Source organism: Leucoraja erinacea, chromosome 3 (genome assembly GCF_028641065.1).
Source record: "Leucoraja erinacea ecotype New England chromosome 3, Leri_hhj_1, whole genome shotgun sequence".
Taxonomy (NCBI): Eukaryota; Metazoa; Chordata; class Chondrichthyes; order Rajiformes; family Rajidae; genus Leucoraja; species Leucoraja erinaceus.
The window spans coordinates 38,966,529-38,977,460 of NC_073379.1; the positions used below are offsets into that span (position 1 = coordinate 38,966,529).

At 39.5% G+C, this 10,932-nt stretch overlaps 1 protein-coding gene across 1 annotated transcript in view; it reads right to left on the minus strand.

Annotated features, from left to right (window-relative positions):
• Positions 1-10,826, minus strand: part of aco1 (aconitase 1, soluble) — a 50,821-nt gene extending 39,995 nt beyond the window's left edge. Inside the window, exons 1-4 of the mRNA XM_055632463.1 lie at positions 10,656-10,826; positions 5,717-5,821; positions 3,758-3,926; positions 1,899-2,036 (exon numbers count right to left, since the gene is read on the minus strand). Coding sequence (XP_055488438.1) covers positions 1,899-2,036; positions 3,758-3,926; positions 5,717-5,813 — 404 coding nt within the window. The 5' untranslated portion in view covers positions 5,814-5,821; positions 10,656-10,826. The remainder of the gene's footprint in view (positions 1-1,898; positions 2,037-3,757; positions 3,927-5,716; positions 5,822-10,655) is intronic.
• Between the last annotated feature and the right edge of the window lie 106 nt (positions 10,827-10,932).

The following is a 10,932-nucleotide window of genomic DNA, read 5'->3' on the forward strand; positions in this document are numbered from 1 at the left end:
TTTGAAGTTATTGACCCTCTCCACTATCATCCCGTTGATATAAACAGGATTGTGGGTCCTCATCCTTCTCCTACTAAAGTCCACAATCAGTTCCTTGGTCATACTGATGTTGAGAGCCAGGTTGTTGTGCTGGCACCATTTGGTCAGTCGGTTGATCTCACTTCTATACTCTGACTCGTCCCCATCTGTGATTCGTCCAACCAGTGGCATCGTCAGCGAAGTTGATGATGGAGTTCGCACTATGACCGGCTACGCAGTCATGGGTATAGAGTGAGTAAAGCAGGGGCTGAGCACACAGACTTGAGGTGCTCCCGTACTAATTGTTACATACTAAATTTCCAGCAGTATCAGAAACATCACCTATCCATATTCTCCCGAGATCCTGTCCGACCTGCTGAGCTACTCCAGCACTTTATATAATGAATTAACGACATTAACATTATGAAATACTAGGTCTCAGTGCCTTGAGCCTGTTCTATCTTGCACTAGGAGCGTGGCCAAACATGTACACAAAGTAATTTTCCCAAATTATCTGCACATACCTTATTTAAGAATCTTCAAATTTTTGTTCAAATCATACATAACACTGCACCCTTCTGGCATATGGCTTCAAAGAATCATTTTCAAGTGAGGACATTTTCCACCTCATTCCCAAATGTGAACCTCTCATCTTGAAGTCGACTCATTTTTAAAACTTTCCAATAAAGATAAATAGCATTTCAGCCAGGAACCTGACAAGCACTCAAACAACTGCACTTCTGTCTATCCCATTTCAAGCCTTGCAACAGGTGAAACTTCCTGTCCAAAGTTGGTCAACTCATTCCTCTTCAAAATACCTTGTGAATATGGCAAGATGAGTTTATATGCAGTAAACCCTCGCAGTAATAGATCTCTTCAGAACAGATTTCAGTTATTGCAGACCAAATCTGTTTTAGACCCAGTTCGTGGATAGAGTGATTCTTGGTTTAGTTTAGTTTAGTTTAGTTGTTGAGATACAGTTGCTGTACATTGACGTTTGAACCATTTAACCTTAGTTTAGGGGGGGAGAGGGGGGGAGAAAGCAGAGCCCAGGGAAAACCCACAGTTCCACAATGTGTTTGCAATGTGGGAGGACTGATAGAACGACTGCAGCACTAAGGTATTGTGTGTTTTGTGTCCTTTCCTGTTTATTGCGTAGTGTATGTTTATTGGCTGTTTTTCTCTTAGTACTGTACATATTAACTCCCTTATTCGTTTGTAGTGGACAATTGATAATAACGGACACCGTCTCCCACCGTGTGGTCCTGTCCATTATAGTAATACACGTTAGATAAGTCTGCACGCTCATCTAACGTGTACTTCTATAACGGACAGTATCTGTGAAATGTTGTGCCCAGTCTCAGAAAATCCTCTGGGAGCTCCTCTCTATAAAGTTTCAGAATACATGGCTGTCACCTTTAATTTTCAGCCACCATAATTCAATAACAGATGTTTGCAACATCTTTCAATGTAGTTATTAATTTAATGTTAAATATTATCCTTGCTTTCTATGTTATCAAGCCTAATTTTAATATATTTTGACTGTCTCACCTACATGCTCTTTATACGACTACATCTATTTGCTGATAATCTCTAATACCAAGTCGATATTAAATAGATTCACTATAATTATTCCAGCAGCATAGTATAATCAATCATATGGAAGCGCGAGTACTGATATTGGAATTGGTTTATAACAAAAATAATTTTAAAATGCAAATTATTTAATTACAATGCAATTGGAAACCAACATGTAATGAAAGGTTAATAAAGCTTTGTTACTACTACTTTTTAGAAAACAAATTGATAAAGTCCGGTATTTTAAAAAGCTTACAAGCTCTGAAACAAGAGTTACAAACAATTTTATCATTGTAACTTACCATCTGTTAAAATCCACTTGGATGGAGTGGTCAATTACCAAGTCCGCTGGACAGATTGGGTTGATATTCTCTGGATCACCTCCTAGTTTTTTCACAGCGTCTCGCATGGCAGCAAAGTCTACCAGTGCAGGCACGCCACTGTGGATAAACACAGGCATGATTATTTTCGTAGAAATTCATTAGTTTTGAGCTTATAGGGGCGTAGACAAGTTTTTCTCTTTTCAAAGCAGTAGAACGCAAATGTCCAAAGATTTAACGTCAAAAGTTTTAGTCAAAGTCCAACATTGCCATCAATAATATTACAGGAGTTGTACAGGATGGACATAGGACTGTTTTTGCCTCTGGGATCCTTGCCCAAAATTAATCCAGAATGATGAATAAACTCGGCCTCAACAGCAAACATTTATGTGCATGCAATGGACTCAAGCATCTTCAAACTTCCCGATCACCACGCCCAGGTAGTTTGGGAATTAGAGCACCAGGCTTTGATCTTACTTAAAATAGATATCACAACAAAATAGGTTTGTGAGCAGCTAAGTGTCTAGCCTTTCAATACAATGAAGGCTGAGCTATCATGAGGCCCACTCGGCCTTCAATCTTTCAATAAAAAATCTACCTCCAAATAGTATTTAATACTCTAAATACTAAGTGCCATAAATAGTGCCTTGGCCGCCACAACCCTGCAAAATCCTAATGATTTACCACCCTCTGTGAGAAGAAATTCTTATGTACCCCAGTTTTAAATGACTGACCCCATATCTTATAATTATGGTCCCCTTGTTTGAGATTCTCCCACCAATGGAAACATCGCAACATCAACCCTGTAATGTCCCATTAGGATCTTAAATTTCTCATTCTCATTCTGTCCCTTCTCATTCTTCTAAAACATTTTCTATCCTAATTTTTTTGGTTTTATTCATTTTTTATTCCTCTTTCTTTTCCCAGCTTACCTTTCAGATTCATTGCTTCTGGCCAGATGCACAACCTCCTCTGCTTGGCAACATCGAGTGCTATTAGCCTCCGGTTTGTGCAAATTTCCTTTCCTCTCCATCAAATACTTTATTCTGAAGTGTCATGACCACCATTCACCCCATCAACCTTGTGGGGGAGCTTGCATGACTTGCACCCTGTCATGAGCTCACCCAAATTCCAGATTTCAATTCATTTAGTAATACCAAGTTTCTCAACCATCAAGGTTGTCCAACCAAGCTGCAGATTTCAACAGGCCTCCTATTTGGATTAATCCTTATGCCGATCTCAGCTATCCTTCAAACAACCTAGTTTCTCCTTGATATATAATCCACTGGGCATGGATGGGGAGAAGATAAAATGCCCTTGCCCAACATTGCTATGAGTTGGAATGCTCGTTTTGTACCTTGCATAGATTCAAGCCGAATGGCAATTAGAGAAATAGAATGTACTAACCACACACAATAACTTTCCATCAATCCATAAAATGGAAGCATAAATTTCATTTTTTTTACTTCACATTTTTTTTTAATTTACCCATAAAATGGAAACTAGTTTTGTGGTACCTTAATAGACAAGTAATGTTCAGTACTCAACTTTGACTAAGATGAAGGTTAAATTACTTAATGAATTACTTAAATCCATGTCAATGAATGTGCAATCATGATCAAAACCTTCTTACATTCAAAAGAGAATTAAGATGGAAGAGGTTGAATGGTCATAGAATTTAATACTTCCCACCATTGTTGATTTTTTTTCATCCAATTAGTCATTAAGTGTCTTTCCAAGTACAAAATGTGAATTATCCCTGTAAAACTCTGATAGGATTACCATGCTTTTTTTAATTAGCAAAAGACTGTTTCAGCATTTTACATTCAAGTTACCCTTACGTGAAATCTTGCAAGATGACACGAGCAGGCTTAAACGGCACCTCAACATTTTGGTGCTGTGTCACCTTCCAGTTCAATATGTTTTCAACATCTTCTTTCTTCACAAGAAAACTGTCACAGTTTCTGATTGCTGCTTCCAGAAGTACACGGATAGAGAATGGCAACTGTGCTATTTAGGGAAAGTAGGAAAAGTTATTTTTAATTAATTAATGTCACAGTACATAAATCACATTAGCAGCTATGAATGATGGACAGACAGCAAAAGAAGGTAAAATTGTTAACAACATAAATAGCTGGTGGGGAAAAAGAAAAAGAAAAAAACAATGATTTTGTGTTTTTACTGTGCCTCTCTTGAAAGGCGCAATAAAGTAAAGGATTTTTTTTTTAAAAAGGAATACTTTAGCTGCTCAATGTCCCAATTGCAGTTGGAGTTTGCGCAAAGCTTGGGCAACCGGCCAGCAGCAGTGCAATCTTGCAACCATCCCCAAATGCTAAAATCCATGGGAAGAAACAAAAAACATGCAAACCAAACAGTAGAAATAGTGGCTTGTAAAAAACTGTTTATCAAATCAGAAATAATTTCATTCAATGAAAACTTAATCCTGTACTGAACCATATTTGTAAAAATTACATTCCATCAATGCATGGGATGGGCTAGTCTGCAGTTTTGGAAAGTTGCTAACTTTTGATGTGAAGATTTATTTAAAGAACGATACTGGGGAACAATGCTCTCTCAATTAACAAACGTTATTTTGAATACAAAGAAATTAACCTGTCAATATTTTTCCAACCTATTTGTTGGTTTTATTTTCTATACCAACCTCCTCCCATCACTGTTTTTCAGATCATGACATTTCTGCAATTGCTAGAACGCATAATCAGAGGACATGCTAGTTCTGGTATCACATCAACAATATTCAGCTTTTACTGCTTGTAAATATGAGCACTGGCTTGCTATTGAAACATTTGACACTACCAATGTTTCCAACTTCCAATAACTGCCATCCCATTTACTGGGATGATATTGGCATCATACACATCTTTAGTTGCTAAAGAAACTAATTAACAGGGAGAAAGCGGAAGAGACTCGACTTTAGCACAGAAGAAAGCACGATGAAAAATAATTCTGGCTGAGGCAACAGCACCCTCCATGTATTTACCATTTCTTATGTACTGAAAGGTTCCAATGCACTTAATGCAAGGAACAGAATTAGGCCATTCGTCCTATCAAGTCTACTCCGCCATTCAATCATGACTGATCTATCTTTTCCTCTCAACCCCCTTCTCCTGCTTTTGCCCCATGACACCTGACATCCCATGCACTTAATGGCAATATTATCATATTTAAAAAAAAATGCAAAACCATACGGGGTTGTCGAAGTGATAATCAGAAGACTATATGTGGAGTGAAGTATTTTATAAAGGTTCATGGTACAATATTCTCTTCACTGTGGTTATTCATTTACTTCTGCTAAAATTGTGAGAAGAAATCTCTGCAGGTTACAACATGTGCAAAGGTTTAATTACAAAATTCTTAAGGGGTTGGACAGGCTAGATGCAGGAAGATTGTTCCCGATGTTGGGGAAGTCCAGGACAAGGGGTCACAGCTTAAGGATAAGGGGGAAATCCTTTAAAACCGAGATGAGAAAAACTTTTTTCACACAGAGAGTGGTGAATCTCTGGAACTCTCTGCCACGGAGGGTAGTTGAGGCCAGTTCATTGGCTATATTTAAGAGGGAGTTAGATGTGGCCCTTGTGGCTAAGGGGATCAGAGGATATGGAGAGAAGGCAGGTATGGGATACTGAGTTGGATGATCAGCCATGATCATATTGAATGGCGGTTCAGGCTCGAAGGGCCGAATGGCCTACTCCTGAACCTAATTTCTGTGTGTTTCTATTAGCTACTGGATATCGACATTAAATTGAGGTGTCATAGAAAGAAAAATGAAGTTTGCTTACCATATCTGTCATCTCTCATTTTGAGCAGATTGTAGAACTTCTTTTCTTTACAATTCGGATGAAGGGGCTCCAAGAACTGTCTATATGGGTTACTCATTATAGCACCTGCACACAATGGATAAAAGAGATCACCTGTATAAATTTAAATATTATTGCTCCAGCAAAACAGAAACACTACCACAAAATTTGTTAAAATATGTCACGTCACCTTAGTTCCCAAATATGAACATGTATCGTAACCAAGACATTATCACACAGTTTATTAAGTACCACTATAAAGCCAAAACAATTCCAACAATTATTATACCGCTTGCATTGTTAGACTGTGATTTTGTCATTTAAAATGAGGTAGGCAAGACATGGCATTAGTATGCCTATTACAAGGCATAAATTGGGCACAATATGCAAAATACTTGGCACCAAGGCAGTCATATTGAAAGTGTAGAAGAAAATACTGTAAATAAATGACCTCAAAGTAAACCTTACAACCCATGTCCAAATCCCTTACTAAAGTCCCATTAATGCACCATCCCGTGGTAAATGGCATAATATGACTCCCCTTTGCACTGGGACTTAGAAATGCATCACCATTCTCTCATTATTACAGGGTACAAATTCTGGGATTCTCTCACCAATTGTAGAAATACCTTCACCCGAAGAACTAGCAGTTCAAAATGGTGGCTCACCAGATTGTTCGCAATAATTATTACAGATGATTTGATTCCAACTTTGTCAGAAATACCCAAATGCCAACTTTGTCAGTTATACCAAAATCTCAAAAGAAAATAGGGTAAAAGAAAAATTGCATTTGCCCTCCTTGGATCTTCGTAGCGAACTATCATTACTCAGTTGACTATTAATAAATAACGAATTTGTTAGAGTAGAAAGTGCAACAGTTCAAGTTCAAATTCACTCGAACTTGAACAAATTGGTTGGTGTGTCTATCGCAATTTACTGATAAGATGGAACCCCCCCCACCCCCCACTAAATCACGAGGGGGCAAAGAAATTCAGACCATGTTGAAGGACTGACTCCTATTGAACAGGCTCTTGCAACAGGACAGTTAGCTTATATCTTCCTGCAAACTTACAGCTTCCCATCAGAAAATGCCATCAAAAGTACTTTTTGTTCTCTGGTGTGACAGATTACAAAAGATGCTAAAGAAATACAGGTTTTTCTTATCATGTTTTTTGTTAGAAACAAAGAAGATATTTCTCCTTCCTAGATAGTCCACAAGTAGAAATTATCAGTTTGTGATTCTTTGATGAGATGTTGGCTAACACTTAATAAGACAAAGGAGAATCTCTGTGCACAATGAAATAGGAAGAGTGGGCTATCTTGCCCACAAGCCTGCTCCATAGTTCAATGTGATCAAGCTGACCTGCCTCAGGCCTCAGCTATCCTTCTGTGTCAGATTGCCGCAGCCCTCAATTACCCTATCTCCACCGTACATACTAAGAACCTTGCACAACAGTATCAAGTGCAACATTTCAAATGAAACTTAAAACATCCTCAAATGAGATTAAATGTTTCTGGTGTGCCACACAAGCCACAACATAAAGAACATTGCAAATATTTTGCTGCATTCAAAGTTTCTCCTGAGCAATTTAAAGTAATTATTAACAATATTGCCCTTTGAACTAAAATGTCATTTATTTCACTCACTGAATATAAACATATAATGCCAGCTCAAACATCATGAACATAGTTTTAAAATAAGATTAGGTAATCATTGTACAACATTATAACAGTGGTTCATGTCAAGAATACTACGGCATTATGACCTGTGAAATAACAAGTTCACAAAGTAAATTCATTGATTTACAAAACCGGTTTATTTGCTTATGTACAATAACTAATTGAGTTTCTCCAGCTTTTCTGTGCAACCTTGCCAATATTTTGCTGCATTCAAAGTTTCTCCTGAGCAATTTAAAGTAATTATTAACAATATTGCCCTTTGAACTAAAATGTCATTTAGTTCACTCACTGAATATAAATATATAATGCCAGCTCAAACATCATGAACATAGTTTTAAAATAAGATTAGGTAATCATTGTACAACATTAGAACACTTGTTTCCGTGTCAAGAAACCGGCTCATTATGGACCTGCCAGCAACTTAGCCTTAGTTCTTTGAGCTCGTTGGATCTGGAGAACTCGTAAAAATTGCATCATGGATGGTAGAATTAGCCCAATGAGAAATTAATTACTGTTAGTTATTGAGGGCCAGAGATTTTTGAAAAGCTGTCAGTAAAAGTTTCCAATTTCCTTGGAAAAGATGAGGATGGAATAAAATTGGGAAAGGCCTAGATAAATATTGATTACAACTTCCATGTCTCTTCCAAAGTGACATTTCATAACCAATTAAAACTGACATTATTTTTACAATCCATACCAATTTCTATTCCCCCCTAGGAAACGGGTAAAAAGAATATCCAAGAACAAAGCAATATCTAAAATCACTTCAGAATTTAAATAGTGGATACTGTGCTAAGCATCACACAACTTAGTTCATAAACAAGTGCAATCCTAGCGAAATAATTTTCAAACTGATGCCTTGAAATCTGCACGGTTGTGCTGATGGTCTTCAAAGGCCAGTCAAAACACATACTTTAACAAAGTTTCACAAATTTTGTCTCAATTTCCTGATTTACTCATGAAATGATTCATGTTGACAATACAACTTATCACATGCTTAAAGTCTATCCTAAAACACTTCACAATCAATGCCATACTCCTGAAGAGCAAATCAAACACAGCAACGAATATGCAAGCAGAATTTATCACAATAAAATTAATGACAATTTTTTTTTTTTTAATGTTGCAACATTTGAAAAAACATACGTCATCACGCAGCAAATTTTCCGGTGACCTGATATGTCAGTCAATGATGCCTGCAGTCGCCGAAAAAAATCGGCAAGTGGGACGGCCCTTTAGGAAGTTCACTAGGTCCCCAACAACTCTCACCAACTTCTACAGCTGTGCCATAGAAAGTATTTTATCGGGATGCATCATGGCATGGTTTGCAACAGCTCCGTCCAAACCTGCATTAAATTCTTAAGAATTGTGAATGCATGCCAGACACAAACCAAGCTCCCTTCCATTGACTCCATCTATACTTCACACTACATTGGCAAGCCCACCAACATAATCAAGCACAAGTTTCTTCTCCCTTCTCTCAAGAGGTATAGAAGTGTGAAAGCATATACCTCCACATTCAGGGACAGTTTCTTCCAAGTTGTTATCAGGCAAGTTAACCATCCTATCACCACTAGAGAGCAATCCTGACCTACCATCCATCTCTTTGGCGACCCTCGGACTATCTTTAATATTAGGTAACTGGACTTTATCTTGCATTAAACATTATTCCCATTATTCTGTATCTGTACACTGTGGACAGTTTGATTGTGATGTATAGCCTTTCCGCTGACTGGATCGCACACAACAAAAAAAGCTTTTCACTGTACCATGGTGAACATGAGAATAATAAACAAAACTTCTGTTAAAGTAGCATTGCTGAGCAATGGCACACTCTTGAGAGATGATGTGCAGTACTGCTACATGTGGCTGTGGTGGAGGAAGTTCAGAAGGTTGATGACCCATCATGTGAAATGCTTTTTTTTTAATGTATGCTGGGAACCCACATTCATCAAGTTAACTGAAGAGTATTCAAATCTTCTTGAGCCTGTGGGTGGCAGGAAGACCCTATTGAATAAAGAGGCAAGTCATTCATGAAGGAATACTCAGGCTCTGATCTACTCTGCTAAATACTGCTTTTATCTAGTTAAAATGTTTAAAGTTAAGGTCCATGGTAACCACACCCAGTGTACTGATGTGGAAGATTCTGTGGTGGCAGTAATATCATTAATCACTAGGAGGGGTGGTTACTATCAGCACCACAAGCTTTTTATTTCTTCAAAATAGCCTTTGATGCAGCATTTTATCAAAGGCATCAGGAAATCCAAAGAGCCTCTTTATCTGTAGCACATTCTACTCTTCCAAGAAATGCTACTTGCCAATTATCAGCTACACTTGGACACTGTCCAGCTCCTACTCCTTGAGAAATTTGCAGTGGTGAGCATCCATTTTGGATGCCTATATGGGTATGAGATGGAATATATGATGAATATGACATAATTAATTTTTGCTCTTGGATAGTCTGAAGGGTTCCAACCCGAATATTTGTCATGGATAAAGTCTGTATCTTCCTCCCACTGGAAACTGCACCTTGCTCCATTATTGACACAATTTTAAAGTGACCTGCAACGTTCTCCAGCATCGTACAGGACCCTGTAGCCTTTCCCATACTTCGGCCATTGCATAGGATCCTACAACTTACACTAATTGCATTAGTATTAATGGACAAAACCCTGCACATCCCCTCACTATTCGTCACTACACATCGTCTGCCGCGGCACTGCATTGCTGTCAGTGTAAAAAGAACCTACACTAGAATAATCGCACAGCCAGTTGTGTCTGTTCGCCTTTCGTTAGATTCACTGAACACAGCCGCTCCCCCTCCACATGACTGCCATTGCACTGGATTCTGCACCTTTCCCCATATTGGTGTCACTGACTCCCGTGCCTTCTCCATGCACTCCTGCCACAATTGCGGGCTGCACATTTTTTCTGCACTTTGCCCCTGCACGGTGTCAGTCAGCGTCCGGAGGACATTCCCGTCTGAAGGGTCTCGACCCGAAACGTCACCCATTCCTTTTCTCCAGAGATGCCGCCTGTCCCGCTGAGTTGCTCCAGCATTTTGTTTCTACCTTCGGTTTAAACCAGCATCTGCAGTTGCTTCCTACACATTCCCTCTCATTGATACCAGTGCACGATGTCCGTGGTGGACGAGAGCGCCGGGGACGGCGTTGCAGGGCGAGCGAGTGAGTGAAGACAATATTCCCCGGCCACTGGCCGCCAGAGTCAGCGTTAGCGTTACCTGCAGCGAAGCTGGAGGCCGCCGGCTCCCTGTCGGTCGAGGTTTCAGGTCGCGGATCCACCTCCCCTCCTGCTCGAGCCTTCCCCGGACCAACTGCCGGCCGCACGCACGCGTGCGCGCGCCCACAGATTATAGAGGAGCTCCTCTAGTATCTTTGCGCGCGCTCGCCAGACAGACAGCCAGCGCACCTCCGCGCATGCGCCAACCGCGGTCAGTTGACCGGCCGCGTTACGCGTATAGCGTTCGACGTCACCGCGTAACACGGCCGCTCAACGTG